This window comes from Euwallacea similis, chromosome 8, assembly GCF_039881205.1.
Source record: "Euwallacea similis isolate ESF13 chromosome 8, ESF131.1, whole genome shotgun sequence".
Classification (NCBI taxonomy): domain Eukaryota; kingdom Metazoa; phylum Arthropoda; class Insecta; order Coleoptera; family Curculionidae; genus Euwallacea; species Euwallacea similis.
In genome coordinates, this window is record NC_089616.1 from 838,452 (window position 1) to 859,609 (window position 21,158).

Sequence of the window (21,158 nt, forward strand, 5' to 3'; positions counted from 1 at the left end):
TAATTAAGTCTCATAATTTTGGCAAAATAATGCTTCATAATAGAGTATCAAATGATAAGACTTTTAGTTAAAAGATACAACATTTGATAATTAAAAAATTAATAATGAGTGATATCGCCTCGTACGGCAATGCAAGCACGTATTCTTCGCGGTATGCTTTGCAACAAATGATCAATATCTTCCTGGGGTATTTCATTCCATACTACCTCAAGATGATGTCGTAGGTCATCCACATTGTTTGGAAGCCTCGGTAAATTTCGAAGACGGCGACTCATCATATCCCAAAGATGTTCGATGGGCGATAGATCCGGTGATCGTGCAGGCAAAGGCAGTATTTCCAATTGTGCTTCTTCCAGGTATCGTCAAGTAATGTTCGCACTGTCTGGTCTTGCATTATCCTATTGGAAAATGCCATTTGGTAAAGTTTGCATGAAAGGTACTAATACTGGCCTCAGAACATTGTTAATGTAGCGACGTGCGTTTAGGGTGCCTGGAACGAACACAAGAGAAGATCTTCGACCAACACATATCGCACACCAGACCATAACACTAAGTGTTAAAACTATGTGGCGCCTTTGACAAAATTGCAAATTTCTTCTTTCACCTCGGTATAGTCTAACTCTTCTACGACCATCATTGATCCATAAACAAAATCGCGACTCGTCACTGAAGACGATATTGTTCCACTCATGATTCCAATCAATTCGTTCTTGACACCAGGCCAATCTGGAAGCTTGGTGTTGTGCGGTATGAATGCAAGTCAAAAGACGAAATTCTTCTGTAAACTGTTGCCATCGACACCCGACGATTTAGAGCTCCCATCCAATCTACTGCAACAGACATTGTTGTTTGAAATCGATCACCAATGGCCATCCGTCTAAGAGGTCGGTCTTCACGTGCGTTGCTGCTACGGGGAGGACGATGTCGCTGAACCCTTTCTTCAGACCACGAAGACCATATTCTCGCAATCGTGGTGTGGTTCCGATTCATTCTTCGGGCAATCTCACGAAAAGAAAGTCCACCCTCCTTCATGCCGATAATTCGCTCTCTATCAAAATCCGAAACGTGGGAAAAATTTCGACGCTGTCTCACTGGGGGCATTTTGAAATGTCTTGTTCACAGTTCAACAACAAAATAAACTGATATTTCCATGTAAATATTATTTTATTTATTTACAATTGAATAAAAAATCTAATAGGTCGATGACAAAAAAACCACTAACATTCTTTCTTTTTTACTGAAAGTATGATCATTTGATACTCTATAATGAAGCATTATTTTGCCAAAATTACAAGACTTAATTATTATTATTACTGGGTGGTGCATTTCATGTGAAAGTGAGTGTATTAGGGTGAGAGTAACAGCATAAGAAATTAAAATTAAAATTCACAACAATTAAGATTTCTTTCAGTCAGCAAAGGCCTTCCTAGTATATTGCAGAGCGATCGGTGTCTAGGTTGGCTTTTAAAAAATCCTGGTAATTATAATGAACTGCTTGAACGAATAGTTTTTATTATACACTTATTTTGTTAAGATTCTTAACACTATTGGGAACTTTTTTTAAAAAAATTATTGTAAAATAGTTTCAACAGAGTTTACTGGAATCCATCCAGAAAGGGGAGCTTCTAAGGAAACTTCTCTGTCTTGTATCGTAGGCATGTTCAGGCAGGGTGAGACGCCGTTTATTCTCGTATGCACATCCAACAAGCACAAATAAATAACTTAGGTAAAATATTTTACCTCAAGAAAGATCCTAATCCAGCAAGTAATAAAATTGCAACAACTGTACTTTTAATTTTAATTTCAATAAATAGGAAATAATATGCGAGTGACTTATTTGTATGATGATGGATCGGTGTTTAAAAAACCCTTTAAAAAATTCGTAAATAACCATATATTTTACTTACCATTTGGTTGAACGGTAACCGAACGGTAAGTAAATCACTTCCCACTTTATCAACATTAATAACCAGGAAATGGTCTTTACGGGCTTTAAAACAGGTACAGTAATTACTCAAAAACAGAAAAGACACATAAAAAAAATATAGAAGCCCGGTACAATGCTTTAAAATGGCACCTAAAAAGAAAGCCCTTCACTTATCATCCGCGTATTTGTCGTCCTTTCCGCCCTATCGAACGCTTCAACTTTCAGCAAAATATGCATGAATGGCACAGTAGTTTATAGCTTGAATACAGTATTAGTCAACGAAGCAGCACCCCCTTTAAATCCCAACAAATATATACTGAGAAAAGTTTCATATGAAGTTTTGAAGTGGACAATCTAATTTTGTGGATACTTTAAATTATACAAAGTGTCCCAAATCCATTTTCTTTAATGAGCCAACCAACTTGTTAAATCAATTCTATATTCTACATTCAATTTCAAGTCGTTTTTCTACTACGTACTATGTGCATAAATAAATTCAATAAGCAATAACGCAACAAAATTAATAATGTTTCCTATTAATTTATAAACCACAATCTAGATTATTTGTAATGAAACTTGATTAGATGAGATAATTGTATTGCCTAATGCTTCCAAATGTATATAGAAGTTTATAAAATTCTTCAAAAACATTTTTGTACGCAAAAAAGTGCAAATCACATAACAAAATAAATTTGAAAATTTTACCTAATTTATTTGGATAGTACATTTGTATTGTATATTTTTCTTTCCTGGGTAACAAAAAAGTTTTTAATGAAGTTTATGAAAGACCCTGTACATTTGGAGCTATTGGACAATAATCGTAGCCAATCAAGATTCATTACAAATAATCTCAATTGCCGTTCGTGATTGATAAAATGTATTAATTTTGTTGCTTTCTCATACTCTGATGTTGCTACCACTCCAATGTTATTGTATATTCACACACGTAGTAAATATGTTATACGAAAAATACTTAAGATTTCAACGCCGAATATGGAATTTATTTAAAAAATACGTTATTCCATTTATAAATTGACCTTACTTATATATCTTTGGCTTGGGCTGCTCATTATAAATCAACGTACCAACAAGCTTGTTCCCAATCACCAAATTTTTAGATAGACGCTAGTATATTAAGATACAAGATTCATAAGGCAGCTCATTGCCGGACCAATCTAACTCCGGTTTTCAACGAGCGAAGCGACGGATTTTGTAATAGATGTGTGCAACATGAACCTTATGAATCGTGTATCTTATTCTACTTTTTCTACTCCGCACGGTTTTCATCTTTTATAATAAATATAAAACAAAGCTTTACTGAATGTAGCTCTGAGCTTTTTACTGAACTTTTTTTGATATCCTCCTGCCAGCATCGTTTGATATAAAGGTTAAATGAGGCAAATTGTTTATTTTTCTAAAACAATTCTTTCAAGATAAAAGAATAATATTGTCACTTAAATAATCCCTGTTATAACATTAGCGAATTCAATAGATTCTATACTGTCGGTTTTTACCGCTTTTAACCAAGAGACTTACGATTTAATCAAGACACTGATATGAAACAGCTTCTTATCGACGATTTTGGGGTTACACTGTGAAATAGACACATCATTTTGATTACGGAATACAAGGAAATAGAAAACGCTTTTTTCTCAGTATCTATTTGTTTAAGATTAAAAGAGGGAGAGGGAAGGACTTCTTTCACTAACCTTGTATGTCAATATGTTGGTAATTTAACTCTTAAGATATATTCCAGAGAAATGGAGAAATTGGCTAATGCTCAGCTCAAATATTATAATTTCTACACAAATTATTATGTTTGTAAAGGCATCAGGGATATTGATAACTATCTCAATCGGTACACAATAGACACTTAGGCCCAAATTATTAATGTGCCATCATGCTATCAATTTTAATTTGATTTCCGCATGAATTTCAATAGAAACTTTGAAGTAGAGACTGTGTATTTATCAGATTCATGGCTTCTGTGGAAACTAGCTTGCCATTAAAATTAACTGCATATTAATAATTTGTCCCCCTTGCCCTTAGGACCAATTTGTTAATATACCATCAACTTTAATTGCAAGCTGCATAAATTAATTGCTATAGAAACACCAAAATAGAGCCTAGGTATTGCTGATTCTCAGTTTCTGTGCAAATAGAATGAAAGAATCCTCAAAAAAGTCTAAAAGGTAGATTGCTGATGAATTTGCCGCACACCAAAGTACTTTAGAAATGCTCCAAAATATTTACCTTTGAAATACCTCAAGTGTATACACCAAAACATCCCAATGATTCTTGAAAGAAACTGACCAACACTAAGATTGCATTTCAATGTTTATATGGAAACTTGCCTGTAGTTTGCAGTTAAAGTTAACAGTATTTTAATAATTTGACCCAAGAAGATAGAAACTCCTTAAAAATAACTTAAACTATTAACAATTTTCAATTGGTGTGGTATGGCCAATGGTGTAGTAGGTAGGTAGGTAGCAAGATACCTACCCCCTACAATTTTCAAGGTTTACTTACTACTAATTTGTAGAGAAACAAAGACGATTGAATAGTTTGTAAGTACAAACTATACACTAGGAAACCACAGTCATCTGTCTCTCATTAAAAAAATCATTTTCTCTCAATACTTACCACTGTGAGTAGGATGTAAAGCCAAAAGGAAAAAGGTAAACAGAATACTTGGGCAACCACTGAACATTGTCCCCGATAAAAATTAACCACTGCCTTAAAAGAAAATACACCCGAAAAGGTCCCTTTAAGCCATATTTCCGAATTTACAGCTGACTAATAACTGGAGTCCAGTGGAAACTGTTAAAACCTTTGTGATATCGGAAGAAGTGCGCATGCTATTTTAACTACACGTCCGCTTTTGTCTCGAAACAATGAAAAAAATTAGTTTAATAAGAATTTATGGTAACGAAGCGACGGTTTTTAATTGACTTAACTCAACTGTACGATTTAAAAATACGGAATGATAGAATTAATGAATTAACAAATTGTTTGTAAATATTTTGGAATCGAATCGCTTTGATGACATGTTGATGTTGTGACAGACCGAGAACGCGCAAACTCCTGTTTTGACAGTAAGTCAGAGGATTTCAACGCATGCGCATCTGTTCATTTGTCCAAATCGTTATATATTTGATAAAATAACCGTTAGTGATACCCATAAGTTCTCGTTATCAGTTATCGTTACCAGTTCTTACTTCTTATTCGCACAAAAAACTGGCAGCACAACAATAACAATAACAACACCTCACGTTTATTTCGTATTTCTTTGACGTTTGTAACAGTTTATTGTGCAAGTTTTTTATATCTCCTAAATTTTTTCAATTGTGAAGTGTCGCCCCAGCATTTTAATGCAGGTAGGTATTACATTATTTTGCTATACATATGTGTTTAACACATTTTAACGCATAATCAGTTTAGCCAGATATTGATTGGGGCTCAGCAGCTTGGAGTTTCTAATCCCTATAAAGGAATTATAATTCGATAGTTTAGGCTTCTAATTGACCCTTTAAAATTCATAATTTACGTGCGACAAAATTGCTGAGACCTATAAACATATTTAATGCGCTTTGTGGTACTGTCAGTGACTAACATTAATATCGAATTTCGACACTAGATGGCAAGCTCTTATTTCGAATCCGTCAAAAGGGGTGATCATTAAAAGATACTCAATGTGGCGTTGAAATATTGGACTCACGACTTGAATAGATTCATCTATTAGTACGTTGGTATTCAGATACTTGACAGTAAATAAGAATTTCCTTAATTAACGCTCTATTTTATGGTTCACTGTCCACGGCAAGGTTTTTTATCGCTTTAATTCTTGACAATATGGAAAGTGATCATTAGGGCCAAAAACAATATAACACAATGTGTTATACGCTTCATTATAACCTGACGCCATCTATTTATTGCTTAAATTGTTGTAAACAATAACTAATCCAGTTCCAAAGCGGTTACTTTTATTTCTTACGTTACTGGTTTCTGGGAAAATTGCAAGTCGTCACGTTTTTGACTTTGATCTTGACAAGTTTGACAAGCTGTGTTGCGTTTGGTTTTATGGGTTTTTCGATGGCGACGGTCTCGTGTTTATGTGACAATTGAATTTCTCATTTCCACCAAACAATAGCTCCGATTTCCTGTAAGTTCCTAAAAAGGCCTATTTAAAGTCCCATTTTCAGCCAAGTGCTAAAGCAAATCAACTTTAATCGAACTTAGACGATGGAGGAAATTGAAAATATAGATGGAATGGAGGTGTCCGAAACCACCGGCGAGAATGAAGTCTCTGCTGAGGAGGCTTTCGATCGTGATGATGTTGGTGGGTTCGATGAAGATGTTTCCGCGGATGTTCCTGAGAAACGCAAGAGCAGATTCAGGTAAGAAAATACTAATCTATATTTGTACAACCTCACTATAAGCTTGGCTTAACTAAGCTACGCTTAAAAATTGTCAAATACTAGAGTTAAAAAAACTTACATTTTTATTTCCGATTACGATTAACTTATGTTAATATCACATACTTCCATAATATACTGTTCATGATCAATGAGTTAAATTACTGACTTTGAACTGTAAAATAGGGAAATGAGAACATCAATATCGACCTTACACTCCTACTTGCAAAAGCTGTACTTATACTATAGCTGCTTGTAGTAAATTCTAACAAATCTTAAAAACTCTAACACACAAATAAATAATACTGTAATATGTCATGTTTATTCCAGCCTACCCTTGTATTTTCCATAGATACACAAGTCGAGTTTAAGTGTTCTAGGCCTATACAAAGATTCCCTCCAATTTCAGTTTATCAATCAAATTTGGTATGACAATAAACTAAGTTTGGAAGTAAAATCATATGAAGTTCATTGCTACCACAACTCCTTAAATATGGTTTAATATGACACTTCTAGTTACAACATTCTCTATTTAAGTTATGCTTAAGGACAAAGCCAGTGTGCAGACTTACAGAATATTTATGCTGGGAAATGTTGCATATTTAGTTTATACCTAAAAAAATCACTATATACCTATAAATAAAACCAAAACACTTTCATTTGCAGTAACAGATGGTCAGAAGCTCCACCAGTGGGAGCTGCACCCGTGGGAGGCCCACTCATGGGCAGTCCACCAGTAGTATCTGGTCCACCTGGATCAACCCCACCTCCAAGATTTCGTGGCAGAGGCTTTGGACCACCACCAGGTATGTTTAGAGAGGTTGGTGGCAAACTGCCACTATTATTTAGAGCAAGACTTCCTTTAAGATGCCCTCCAGATGAGTGTAAATGAACAAGAACAAGTATAATCAATATGAATCTGACGGATTCAGATTTAGACAGATAGAGGGCCTATAGCCAAGTTTTATAGTTTCAAACCAATCCTCTAGTGGGAACTTAATGTTAAATGGTATTACTTAAAATATACATAATCTTATATACAGGTTGATTTAAATATTTTGAAGAACCCTTTGTGCCTTGAAGGTTAGATTAGAAAAACTTGAAAAATCTCCAAGTGGTTAAAATTGCATTGTTGTTCTTGTACTGTCTTTGCAATGTTAGAAAAGAAAATTAATAAAACAAAATTAATTTATATTTTTTATTCCTGTAAGTGTATTAAGTAGGTGCTTCATTTGTTCTTTGCTCATTTGATTGTGTCATGACATAAGGCTGTTTTTATGATAATTAACATTTTTCTTTTGGATTCGCAGCACAAAACATGCTTCTATGCTGTCAAATAATCCTGAATCTCAAGACAGCTGTAGTTTTTTGTCAAGCTAACTACATACTTGTTTGAGTTCATTCCTCACTTACCTGGTTTTAACAAATCTTACTAAATAAATAATTATAAGACAGCATTCTTCTTCCTTTATTACAGGATTTAATGGTCCACCTCCTAATTTTAATGAAGGTGGTCCAAATTGGGGTCCTCCTGGAACAAGAGGACCTCCACCCAATATGATGGGTGGGCATCCACCATTTGGAGGGCCTATGATGGGTGGTCCTCCAGGCGGACCACCTGGCGGTTTTGCAGAAGGTGCTCCTGCCAAGCCTATTGATGTAAGCTTTAAAAAAAAATTTTTTTGGTATTTTTTCCTTTTATGTGTGAGAATTTACTGTTAACGTAATTTGTTGGTAGTATATCAACTGCTCAACTCAATAATTGAATCAAAGGGGCCACTTTTGGACCCCTTGATAGATAAGACCTACATGTTGAGTAAAGCATCAGATTGTATTGTATCAGTCATTATTTCCAGGGTGGCAATTTTCCCTTATGTAGAAACATTTTGGCACAACACTTTAATTCTGATTACAAGTTTTAACATAAAAATCATATGTTGTCCTATTTATCATTATAAAATTTTGTTTTTGTCAATTTTAGCCTAGCACACTTGAGTTGAATGATTTGTGGGTTGAGACTAAGTCTGGCGAGGGAAAGTCGTATTATTATAACGCAAGAACACGTGAGACAACCTGGACCAAACCTGAGGGACCTAATGTCAAGGTTGTAACCCAGGTATGTAAGAACTTGAATCATGGTTTTAAGGGATTATAAAGCTTAACACTAAATTTGATACTGTAAGCAAAAAACTCGTAAGAACTTTTCTTGTTTTCTGACTTGTTCCAAAAATGGCATGAACCGATAATTTTTTTACAAAAATTAAAGAATAATGATAAAACTTACATGTGCCACTGCTTTTTTTATTATTAGATTCAGTAAATGAATATTAGTGAATATTTATGGAATTTTATAGGAACAAATTGAAGCAATGGCTCAAGCTACTGGCGGACCTAACGTTCAGCCCCAAAATACCTCAACAGCTGCGCAGGCTGCGGTAGCACAGGCTAGTGTCACAAACAAACCAGAAGGAAAAGGTAATTTTTTTAAATGTTAAATTGGGAATATTATGTTTAATTTGTCATGGGGCAACATACTATCCCCTCTGAATTAAACTTCACTTGTAGAATCATGTTTCATATTGTAAAAATACAATTTATGAAGTTAAATATTGAAAACATAATGTGAATTCGGTGCCAATTTTCTGCTGAAATCGCAATTTTATTTGTTAATCGTAAAATAAGTATATTGAAACGTGCATAAGGCGTCGACTTTTTATGTCATTATAGCTATCTCAAACCGTATGGCGGGACTAAGGTTATATGAATCTGCTTAAAAATACAGCAGTGAATCCAATTCGCAGCAAATTGTCGAACTCGTATGCTCGATCAAGCTTATGCGTACATTTTATACAGGAGAATACAATTTTACAATTATAATAACAATTATACAATTTGAAAACTTCCCATTCCTATTATATCGAAGGGGGAATAGCGGGATAGAGTTTTAAAAAATCATCGAAACACGTCAATTTTGTTATCGAAGGGGAACAATTTTTATATAGAATTCTCTGCGTCTTTTTCAATCTCCTACCACGCAGAACCACCCCCTCAAATATTTGAAATGGTAAAGGGGGTTAAGTGATGCATCATTTTAAAGAGTTTTTCATTCCCTAAATTTTTGTATCTATTATAAAAATAAAATATGATTTACTTATCCGTGGTACTAGCCGATGTTAATAAGTATTCAAATCAGTTAAAAATTTATTGCAATAATTCGTTAGTAAAAAGAATTGAAATTATTTTTATTTATGAGTAGCAAAAAAGATAGGAAAGAATAGCCAAAGTTTTTGGTGCTAGAAATCTTAATTCTAATGTGAGTCACAGATATGTTTTATACTTAACACACAATCAACTTTTGAAGCACAAAAAAAATTTAATGTTAATTCCTAAGAATTCAATATTAATTCTTGAAAAAAATGTTTAGAGCAGTTTGAATTTCGAATTAATTTCGACTTGAAGCAGATATGAAACACAAAATACTTTTTAAATCTACAAAACAACTCAATCGTTCTTCGGTCAGATCCAAAGATGGTCTTAAGTAATTTCCAGAAGAGTAAACATTTCAAATAATTTCGACTTTCAATTAAAATTCTTATTACCTCATTTTCATTTATCTGACAAAATTTAACTTCAAAATACTAGAAACAATCAGAATTCTTCCCCAAATACCGAAAGCGTGAATCAAACTCCCATCAACAACATTCACTTTCACTTACAAGATGACACTTAAATGCCACCCATTTTCACTTATTAAGTCATGGATATATCAACGGCGAATCCCACGACTCTTTAGAACAAAAGAAAACCCGATTATCCCAATTATTAGTGCGGCGCGTAACAAATATCACGTTCATAGCCGCGCTAACATTCGAGTGAGTCATATACGAACTGATATCGGTACGATCAGCTGTACCTTTTGTAAAGCTACAGCTGATCGGCTTAGGAAACGATACGCAACAGGAAGTAATGTGCGATGTTTCCAGATTTAGTTAAATGAGGAAGAAGTTGTGAATTCAAGGCAGTAGTTTCATTATACACACATACCGAACGGAATAAAAAGTACATTTCCTATAGCAAAGCGATAGAAAAGGGAATCAACGGTTTTTTGAGAAGAATAATAATTTAAGATGTCATGTTATGTGTATATATATATATATGTATAATAAAGCTAAAGCCATTACCAATCTTAACATTTTGTCTCGATCTGTTAAAACTTAACATCTTGGAGGGCTAAATGATGTATGTGATCTAATAAATTTAATTATCTTATGAACGATAGCTATAAGCATCATGCCTGCGATCCTGCAGAGACAACTTTCCACGAAAATATCCAGAATTTGTAATTTCTATTAATAACATGTTTGTGGATGACGTACTCGACACTTAAAAAATTTTGGAAACCGTTAGAGTTGTCTCCGGAAGAGTCAAAATTGACAAATAATTTCTCTCAAACAAGAGACGCAAACAGTTGACACTTGAAACACAAGAGCTTTGAATTTAATTTCCTAAATTACAATTAAATATTTGGAACCTACATATGTTGACCGTGTATACTACCATTAAGGTCGTAGAGCTTTGGAAAGACACTTTTCGGATCTTTTTTTCAACATTAAAAAATCACAAAAATGAGAGTCCAAACTAATGCTGTATCTCGGAAACTAAAGAAGATATTGCTAAACAATTTTTGTTTCAAACTATCTCGATTAGTTTATTCCTCATTTCGAATATTTTATTTTTTGTGCTATCACTGGACTGAATCATCTAAGAATCAATATTTTTGCAAAGATACGAGTTTTCAAATTGACACCCTGTATATCTGCAAACCGAACTCGCCTGATCTACACGGTTCTTTTTTGTAACTATTTAGGCTAGACAACAGACAATAGGAAAAAATAGGTATAAAATACTTTTTAAGTAGTCTTGATTGGCGTATTAAGAAGAAGTGGTGTATTTTACAATTTTTTCCGGCAGTTGAAGTTGAGGACTCAATGAAAGATATGGGCAATAAAATGTCCATGTTACCACCGGGACAAATGCCGTCCGGTCAGGGTCCACCTCCGGGTATGATGGGTCCCCCACCAGGTATGAATTTCGGACCACCTCCAGGTGGATTTCCACCATTTGGGATGCCTCCTTTCGGGATGCCGCCTCCAGGACAGGGTCCGCCGGGTTGGATGCCTCCAGGAAGTCCTTGGGGTTTACCACCAGGTTTTATGCCACCTCGTAAGTAAATTAATTGCTTATTTGAGGAATTTTGTGGAGTATATTTGGAATAGCCTATATTGATATTCATTTTTAATATGGCTTTTACAGCTGTGAGTATTCCCAGTGCTCAACCAGCAATCACTGAAGCAGAAATACTTTCAAAAATAGATCCGGATATAATAGAAAAGGCAAGGGAATGGACCGAGCATAAGTCCCCTGATGGGCGTCTTTACTACCACCATGCTAAGAAAGGCGAGTCAGTGTGGGAAAAACCTAAAGCTCTAAAAGAACTAGAAAGTAAGTAGTAAGAGAAACCATACAAAGTAAAAAATAATTATTTCAATCCTGGTTGAAGCTAATAATTTTTTCTTAAATTTGACTCTACTTTGACGTTAAGTTTTAGCATTTTTATGGATATTTAAAAAAAAATCTCAGTTTTCCCTAATTTCTTCTCTTTTTTGAAACATCAATTTACTTAGGTGCCAAATTGGCAGCCTCCCAGGGAATCTCGACCAAACCAAAGGTTGAAACGCCCCTTCCAGCCTTCCTTTCCGATTCAGGTAAGAATAACTCGCATGTGAATGGCGAGTTCTCGAAGCAGCAGGAGGCGCAGGCACAGAAAGAAGCAGAGGCGAAGGAAAAACTGGAGAAGCTGCAGGAGGAAATCAAGAAGAAAAAGGAAGACGATGAAAAGGAGAAGGAAAAGAAGGCGCAGGACAAGTCGCGCCCCGTTTCAAGTACTCCTGTACCAGGCACTCCCTGGTAAGTCGCACTTTTAGGTTTTAATAATTTAAAACCCAAGATTTTAATAATTAATGTTTTACCTAAACTCAAACTGTTTTTTTATTTTTATTTCCTTTAAAGGTGCGTTGTATGGACGGGAGACGGTCGAGTCTTCTTCTACAATCCATCGTCTCGTACCTCGGTATGGGAACGTCCGGATGAATTGGTTAAGCGCAGTGATGTTGAGAAAATGGTCTCGACGCCGCCAGATACACTGGCGAACACCAGTGTCGCTAATAAGCTTGACGTTGCGCAAGCCAAAACGCCCACTAAGACGAAGCGGTCGTCTGACAGTGAAAGCGAGGGGGAGACGCCTGCCAAGAAGGCTAAAGTGGAATCTGATGCGGGTTGTAAGTATTTTTTGTCTACTTACGACTTAGTGAGGTAAATTTCATCATGAGACTTTGATACAAAACAAATATAATTTTCGCAGTCATTCTCAAAAAAAAACTTTCGATCACTATTGATGTTCGTTTTATTATTCTAGCTGCAAATGGTACACCAGCTAAAAAAGTTGACATTGGTAAGGAAGCGGCCATTGAGGCCGAAGTTAGGGCGGCCAAGGAGCGCGCCGTTATCCCCCTTGAAACTAGAATAAACTTATTCAAGGAAATGTTAGCCGAAAAACAGGTTTCGGCTTTTAGCACGTGGGAGAAGGAATTGCACAAGATTGTCTTCGATTCCAGGTGAGTTTAAATAATTTATTTTTTGTTTCAATAAAAAATCGACATCAAAACAATTTAAAATGCTTTTAATAATCACCTTATTGTCATTTTTTGATTAACCAAAACAGGGGCTGTTTATTTTCAATACTTAATAATTCTAGGTATCTTTTATTGACTTCCAAGGAGCGTAAACAGGTATTCGAAAAGTACGTGAAAGAACGTGCCGAGGAGGAGCGCAGAGAAAAACGGAATAAACTAAGAGAAAAGAAGGACGCCTTTAAAAAATTACTCACCGAAGCACACCTACATGGCAAGTAAGTCTCGTTTAATCACCGACAACTGCCGTAGTGCTTATGCATTTTTTTTTTTTTTCAATTTATTAGGTCGTCCTTTAGCGATTTCGCTCAAAAGTTTTCTCGCGACGAGAGTTTTAAGGGCGTAGATAAGATGCGGGAAAGGGAGAGTCTCTTCAATGAGTACCTCATTGAGGTGCGCAGGCGCGAGAAGGAGGAAAAGTTCCAGAAAAGAGAAGCGGTAAGTTTCCTTGGATTTCATCCGCTGATGCCGATAATTTATTGCAACCTTGTTGTGTCAATTTAGGTTATATACAATTGATTTATTTACGGCAATTGAGGTCAATGTGTTTTCAAATGGGAGGAGCCAAACAATCTTAGTAATGAGATCAAAGTATCCGAATACAAGTCAATATAGGTTTGATAACATTTCCTTTCTTAACTGTTCCTCCTCCCAAATTTGAAAATTTTGTTCTCCTGTCGAATTTTTGCATACTAGTGATTTATATTGGCTGGTATCCTTTTTAAAGTGACTTTCATACTTTCACTTTTTTCGTATTGTGTCATTTCACTTGTGACTGATACGTTGCACAAGTAGCTTCCATTTAATAGATAGTCATCCAGCAGTATTCGTAGGAGGGGTCTCCTGCGATTGTAGGTGTAATGGTAAAGTATATGTTCTGGAGAAAGGAGGACTTGGATTTTATCGGCGATATTTCGATTTTTATTTTAAGCTTGCAATGATGATTTTGAGCGGTTATCAATAATACGCTTAAATTGTTACGGTTTACCTTACGGTTCTATGAAATGCAGATGCTGTCGAATTTCCATGTTATGAAACTTTATCTTCCAAAAATGAATTAAGCAATAACAATTGAAGTATTGAAAACAAAATTTAAGGACAATTAACCAGAACTAGGTTTCCTCAAAACAACTTAACTAATGTTTCAAAACGAAACGCATCCTTCTTGTACTATTGCACAAAGGTACTTTTTTGTGAAATTTCACCGATGCATAATCCTTAAAAAAGATTTTTGGGTCTTCAAAGGGATTCAGGAGATTTTGTTATACAGCAATAAATAGAAAAATACGAAAAACATTCAAAAATAAACTGACATTTTATTTTTACTGTTAAATACTTTGTATTTAACGGCAACATGTCAGCAATAAAACCTTATAATTTCTTCACATTCTAAGGCAATATACTTTTGTTGTCGTTGCGGGAATTTAACAATGCCATTTGTAGAATGTTTTTGGTTGAACGTGAAGCCATTATATGCAAACTTAGTATCGCCATCATAGCTTTAAAATTTTAAGCTAGGCAATACCAAACTGAAAACATTGTTAGAAATCTGAACTAGATGGTGAATGTAGAGTTCCGCCCAATGTTTAACAAGTGTCGTTGTTTTTGATCATCTTAAGCAACCTTTTCGGTAATATATATATATATATATAAATCCAGATAATCTTTTATTAACAAGAATTGAGCTGTTTCTACAGTCAATGTTTGTTCGTATTGTCGAACATTTTGGACGTCTCGGATGCGGCCAATTTTCTATGGTTGCACGGCATTCTTTAAACTTTTTACAATATACAAACATCTGGGGTTTGAAAAGACTGATTAATTCATATTTCGAGCCTATCATATTGATGTAGAAAATAATGGCTTGAGAATTTTTTTTAAGAGTTGTGCTTCAAAGACATTTCCATAATCACAAGAGATCTTTTATGTTCCTTATTTTATCTCAAAATTGTCGTATGTGAGCTCAAAATAAGAATAAATTACTAATAATAATTACACTCTTTAGAGATATATAGTTTTGTATATTGTGTGATATGAAAGATTGATGATATAGTATGTGCAAATAAGAAGTACATACACTTCATTTAAATTTAGCTGGATCAACGAATATTAATGATCTATTATTCCAGACGTTGCTTCCCTTATTCACATTTATCAGAAACTTATTTGCACAAACAAATTATTTCAGGAGACATTTTAGCGTGCTGTTTTTCTAACAGCACCCAATAGACGACCATCATTTAGCCTTTCGTGGGGCTTTTCCAGCCGCATGGATCGAGCCGCACTTAGAATTCCAACTATTTATAAGAGTACACCTACTTTTAAGTTTCCAGTAAGTCATTTAGCCCAACCAAAATTCTAAAGTTGACAGTGTTCTTTAGCTCCTGGTCGTCAGAGAGAATGATGAGTGTGCTGGTGCAGCGTGAGCCCGTCAATAACTGTCTTTCTGTCGCATTCCCCCGCACAACGCGATGGATCGACACACTGTCTGTTGTCAATTGAGGTCTCTCGGAGCTTAGTTTTACTTGACGGTACATAAAACAATACATTTAAGACCAAGAGTTTTCTATACTGCAAATATGGGCTAGTTTTTCCTTTCATGTCCTATATCTGGTAATTTTTGTGGGTTTTGAATTTCACCCATCATATAGGTGAAACTCAATGTCACGGTGATTAAATTTTGCAAGGTAAACTAGCCCATTTTCCGAAATGTGTGTTCGATTAATTGGGTCACTATTGATGTCGAGCTTTAAACTGATGTTTTCGTAAGAAAATGCCACCATGTTATATCTGCTAATGGTTTTTTATTTCAGGATTTGTCGACGTTTATGAATCATTGTTTATTTATATTTTAATGACACTTTTTTTCAGGAGAGAGTTCGCATTTCTTGCGAGTTCTTTCAATTTTCTGATATACATCATTATGTATAAGGATAACATATATTTTTTCCAGATACATACTCTAATTTTGATTTTCCTTTGCAGAATTAATCGATTGTTTTCAGGTGTCTGCTGAAGCACTTTACTGTGCTCATAATTTACGATTAATTCGATTAATACAGCATGAGTGGCATACAATTTTCTCGTCAATGTAATAAAATTCTACTCAGTAACATTCTTTAGCATTTTTCAGCATCATTAGCGAGTAGATGAGACGCTGGATTTCGGCACGTTTCTGACTTTCGAACTTTTACAGGTGAAGAGAGACTTTCTAGCGATGCTTCGGGAACATTCTGATATTGACCGGCACGCGCATTGGTCCGAGGTGAAGCGCAAACTCGATTCTGATGCGCGCTACAAAGCCGTGGACTCGCATGGCTTGCGCGAGGACTGGTTTAGGGAGTACTGCAAGATGTTGAAGGAAGAAAAGAGACGCCGTAAGGATGAGAAGGAGAAGTCCAAGTCGAAGGATAAGCGCAAGAAGAAGGACAAGGAGAGGAAAGATGTAAGTTAAAAAAAGAAATGTGTTGAAGTATCTGGTAGATTGATATGAAGTGAAATAAGATATTTGAGCAGGATGCAAAATCAAAAGTTTGTTTTGTACTTGTCACGTTACGATACATTTTTGTTTCGGTTAAAGGAGAAACGCGAGAAAGAGAAGGAGGACAAAGACTCGAAAGACAAGGAATCTAAAGAAGGTGAAGCTGACGATGAGGACAAAAAAGATGAAGGTAAAAATGACGACACTTCGGAAAAAGAAGGGGAAGAGCCTGAGGCCGAAAATGAATCTGACAATGAAAAGGTGAGAATGTAATAATATATTTAGTGCAATGGGTGAGATATAATTTTCAGTAAACTCATTTGCTTATGATAAGCTTGTTGAGAGGTTAAAACGTTCAACAGGTTGTAGTACTCATAAATGTAAATTATTTCACCATAAATTGCTTAATTCCCCATGCTAAATGCTAACTGTTAAATGTCGAATTAACTGAAAATTAATAAAATATTTTTAAACTTCTGAGACCAGTAAATCAAATCTAAATACTGCGCTGCGTTATTTATTTATTTTTATTTAGTTCGATCTATAGTGAACGTCTCCATATCCGCTGAAAATGTGTTTTTGTGATATTTTTCTTTGACGTTATGACAAGATTATTGATTTTTAAGAGTTCTATAACTAACTTGATCAAACCTAACCTGTTAGAGTAAAAGCCTCAACTTTCAAAACACCCTGTATTTTTGTTTAATTATCTTTGTATTTTCTTGTATAGGCTAAAGAGGAACGCGAGAAAGAGCGTCAAGCCAAAACGGAAGCTAGCCTAAAAAGACGCGAAGAAGAAGTTCAGCGCACGTTGGCAACGCATATGAGAGACAGAGACAAAGAAAGGGAACAGCACAAACGAGAGGAAGCGAGACAGGTTAAATTCCAAAATTATCTTTAAACGTTCATATTTAATTTATTGTTGCAGGACTTTAATGCACTCTTAGTAGACTTGGTACGTAACACCGATCTAAGCTGGAAGGAAGTGAAGCGTCTTTTGAAAAAAGATCACAGGTGGGATCTTGCCGATTCACTGTCCCGCGACGAAAAGGAGAAACTTTTCAACGAGCATGTGGAGGCTCTAATGAAGAAAAAACGACAGGGATTCCGGGAAATGCTCGACGAAACTTCTGATGTCACGTTAGTCAGCAGTTGGAAGGATGTGAAGAAATTGATTAGAGATGATCCTAGGTATTCCAAGTTCGCCTCCAGTGATCGGGTAAGTTTAATTAAGTGAAATTTCTCTCCTGTGACAATTTTTTAATTTGGAATTCAACGAAAATTTATTCTTTGACCAATAAGCCTGTTGTTTTTAGTGTGAAAGGGAGTTTAAGGACTATCTTAAAGACAAGCTTATAACCGCAAAGAGCCAGTTCAGAGAACTACTTCAAGAGACTAAGTTGATCACCCACAAGTCCTTGACTTTGCTCAGGGAGAATCAAAATCATATGCAAGAAATCGAAGATATTTTGAAGAACGACAGAAGGTAAATGTTTTAAATGAGCTGTAGTTCAATATGAACTTTTTTGAGTAATTTTCAAGATCTAACATGTCTAATAGTTAAATTTTTCTACATAAATGGAAGAAAAATTGCCATTTTTAGAGACTTAATATGCTGTAAATGGGGCTGCCAAATTTTATTTTTATTATTTTTTATAGTTAATATTTTCTGGTATTGATTTATAATTTAGTTTTTAGTCCCTGGTTTTCGTGTTTTTGCATTAGGCAAAAACGATGATTTAACGAGGTTTATTTAGGTTTTTGGTTCTGGACCACATTCCTCAAGAGAGAACACAACTGGTTTTGAATTATTTGGAAGAATTGGACAGGAGGGGCCCTCCACCGCCACCGACTGCCACTGAACCTAACAGAAGAGGAAAATAAGTTTAGTGTTTAACAGCAGTGTTATTTATATTATGTAGATTTCGCAGAAAATATTGTTTGCAGTAAAAATAAACCGATTACTCCATGTATGATCTTTCTGCTTATTAAAACGGTTATAAGAAATGAAGTGATTGAAGAAATTAAACTTTCAAGTGGAATGTAATTTGGTTACTCTACACGACCTATTAATGAACGTTAATAGAATACATCCATATATTAATTACTTTATACAATGTGTTCTAAAATCTTATGTACACATTTCAGGGTATGATACTGCGGGTTATTTTATAAAGAAAAGTTTATGAGCATGTGAGTCCGCAAACGCTTATTTACCGAAATACCGCATGTTAAAAGTTACAATTTAATTAAACTTCTTTATTGTGTGCCACTGACTGTTTGTCTTTGAAAACTGAATTGTCAGTTTAATTTAGAAATTTATTTGGCTCTACCACTTTTCCCGTATTTGTGTTTGGGCTCTTCATGAGAATGTAAAACAGTAAATGATATTTAGAAAGTACTTTTTTACTATTATTTACTACAAATCTGCTTGGTTTTAGTTATCATAAAATCCCATCAATCCAAATATTACTTATTTAACATAACTGAAAAACTAGTTCATTCAATAACTTAACCTGAACTCTGACATACTGCATAACACTGTATTTCGGTAAGGAAGCGTTTGAGAACCCATTTTTTCTCCATAAAATGACCGAAAAAATCACACCTTGAAATATGTAACCCTGGATTTTGTTTTCAGAGTAAAAACTAAACTGTAAGTAACTGCATGATTGAACACTAATATGTGTTAAATTTCCCAAATATTTATTTGGAATTTACTTTTTTACTTTTACTGAAGAAATATTTCAGTTCAGGATTATAAGCCCAGTTTACGTTTATCCAATTTTTATTTCCACTTGATATGTATTTGTTAAAAGTAAGCTGGGTTCCATGTTTGATTCACTAAAAAGGATAAACATTTTTGTTTATGTCCGTATTTGGGCAGTTAGTTTCACCACTTTTATGCACTTTTCTATAGTACTTGACGTATATTGTGAATATATAGCATTAAACGAATTTAAAAGAATGGTAGTTTTATTTGGATTTAATCCACGGACTTCAACACCTTAATATTGGATGTTCATTTTCACCATAAAATAGCAACAAGGATGTAGAACCAAATGTTTATAGTGCATATCCCCGTCAAAATCATATACACATTTACTACATAGCGCTGGAGATACGAGAAACAGTTATACTTAAAATGACTTCCTTAGGTTTTAATCACAATTGAATCTCGTTTTGTTTATTTATTTAAATTAGATCCATCCTTGCATCTTAGCTGAAAGTAATCATTTTCAACAATTCTAATTTGTATAATATTTCAACGTTATGTTACCTCTGTAATGTTGAGCATGGATCTAAAGACGCAAATTATGTACCTAGTTCAACCGTTCCAATCTTCTAAAAGCGATGGAAAATTTGAAAATAATGCTTTGCCGAAAGTACTTCGTATACTACTTTTATTCTCTGCTTAACTTTATCCCTTAGGGCTGAGGCTTTGTATAATGAGAAGCAATTTAATTCGTTCATGGTAGAGTTTCTGAGTATCGTCGCAGCGCCAAAGCAAATAATAGCTTTCAATTGCAGGAAATTGTGTAGTTTCACAATCCTTTAGAGTGTTATTTATGTAGAAATTGTTTTTATTGCAGCAGCGGAGTTAATTTTTGAAAAGTTTTATATGCACCAGTATAATTGCGTTTCATCTATGAAGGTTTTCAAAGGTATTCCTGCTAGTGTTATGAAAATAAGCGACGTATTTCTTTTGAATTTGCTTTGTATTCATGCAAAGAAAATTCTTATATGACGGTAACTGAAGCATTTTTTAATCGCTTTGCTTCAGGGAAAAATTGTTAATGATTAACGATACTTTAGCAAGAGACAATTTTAGGCGCAACAAAATGGCATGTTTCATAATAGAATAGCAACGTCTGGATGCTATGTGGGCTCCTCAATATCGTGTAGAACAGTTCCTTTTTTCTTAAACAGACAAGAACCTTCATATGAGACATCAAGTAGACCACCATAGACATGCATAAATATTGCTGAAGGATTTCCAATTGGAAGATTTCTTGTCTTATAGGTAAAATATTGCTGTTAAAAGAACAACTGGAGAAATTAAAGAATAATGCAAAGGTCGTTTTCTAGTTTTCAGCTCTTATTAGAAGTGGGGATTGTTCAAAGGGAGAGTAGCAACCTCATTCAACCTACACAAGGCCGATCTTCAAGAATTTGAAGCTATTTGATTTAAGATTCGTGTTCTATCTTTTAATTTCTGGAACTTCGTTAAGTGTGCTTATTTTTTTTCGAGTTTTACGTGTTTAAGCGCTTGAGCTCAGTGATAAAACTGTCATATTTCAGCAAGGTGTATACGTTCAACATGAGCACACATCAGAAAAGTTCCTGGAAGTTAAAGGGCCAATAACATACAACTTAGATTTTTCTTCAGACGTTAATTTTGTTTTTGTTCCTCAAGCTTTGTATGGTAGTTTTATGACCGTTTAAAGAATATCATTGTTATTTCAAGTTGAAGAAAAATAAAGAAATGTAAGTCTTAGAAAGCATTGAAGAGGCTCGGATAAAAATTATAACTTGTACAGTTTCTGATCCATAGAAACTACGTCACCACTAAATGCCATTTTTCT

General features: G+C 34.7%; 3 protein-coding genes across 7 annotated transcripts in view; 1 reads left to right on the plus strand and 2 right to left on the minus strand.

Annotated features, from left to right (window-relative positions):
- Positions 1 to 5,008, minus strand: part of kuz (zinc-dependent metalloprotease kuz) — a 30,181-nt gene extending 25,173 nt beyond the window's left edge. For all 4 annotated transcript variants that reach the window (XM_066392843.1, XM_066392841.1, XM_066392842.1 and 1 more), the window contains exon 1: positions 4,571 to 5,008. In XM_066392843.1, coding sequence (XP_066248940.1) covers positions 4,571 to 4,637 — 67 coding nt within the window. In that variant the 5' untranslated portion in view covers positions 4,638 to 5,008. The remainder of the gene's footprint in view (positions 1 to 4,570) is intronic.
- The window catches only part of LOC136410613 (uncharacterized), a 48,757-nt gene that overhangs the window by 13,677 nt on the left and 13,922 nt on the right, over positions 1 to 21,158 (minus strand). The window lies entirely within an intron of this gene.
- On the plus strand, positions 5,974 to 19,540 carry LOC136410601 (transcription elongation regulator 1). 2 transcript variants are annotated; one of them, XM_066392826.1, is made up of 19 exons: positions 5,974 to 6,089; positions 6,167 to 6,324; positions 7,009 to 7,148; positions 7,820 to 8,001; positions 8,324 to 8,458; positions 8,697 to 8,817; positions 11,314 to 11,565; positions 11,656 to 11,844; positions 12,027 to 12,309; positions 12,412 to 12,680; positions 12,818 to 13,016; positions 13,157 to 13,309; positions 13,379 to 13,529; positions 16,288 to 16,536; positions 16,672 to 16,833; positions 17,303 to 17,449; positions 17,501 to 17,791; positions 17,889 to 18,058; positions 18,330 to 19,540. In XM_066392826.1, the coding sequence occupies exons 2-19, from the start codon at positions 6,170 to 6,172 to the stop codon at positions 18,454 to 18,456; spliced, it is 3,375 nt and encodes a 1,124-aa protein (XP_066248923.1). In that variant the 5' UTR covers positions 5,974 to 6,089; positions 6,167 to 6,169; the 3' UTR covers positions 18,457 to 19,540. The 2 variants fall into 2 exon arrangements, with proteins under 2 accessions (XP_066248923.1, XP_066248922.1); XM_066392825.1 differs by having other exon boundaries at positions 6,003 to 6,324.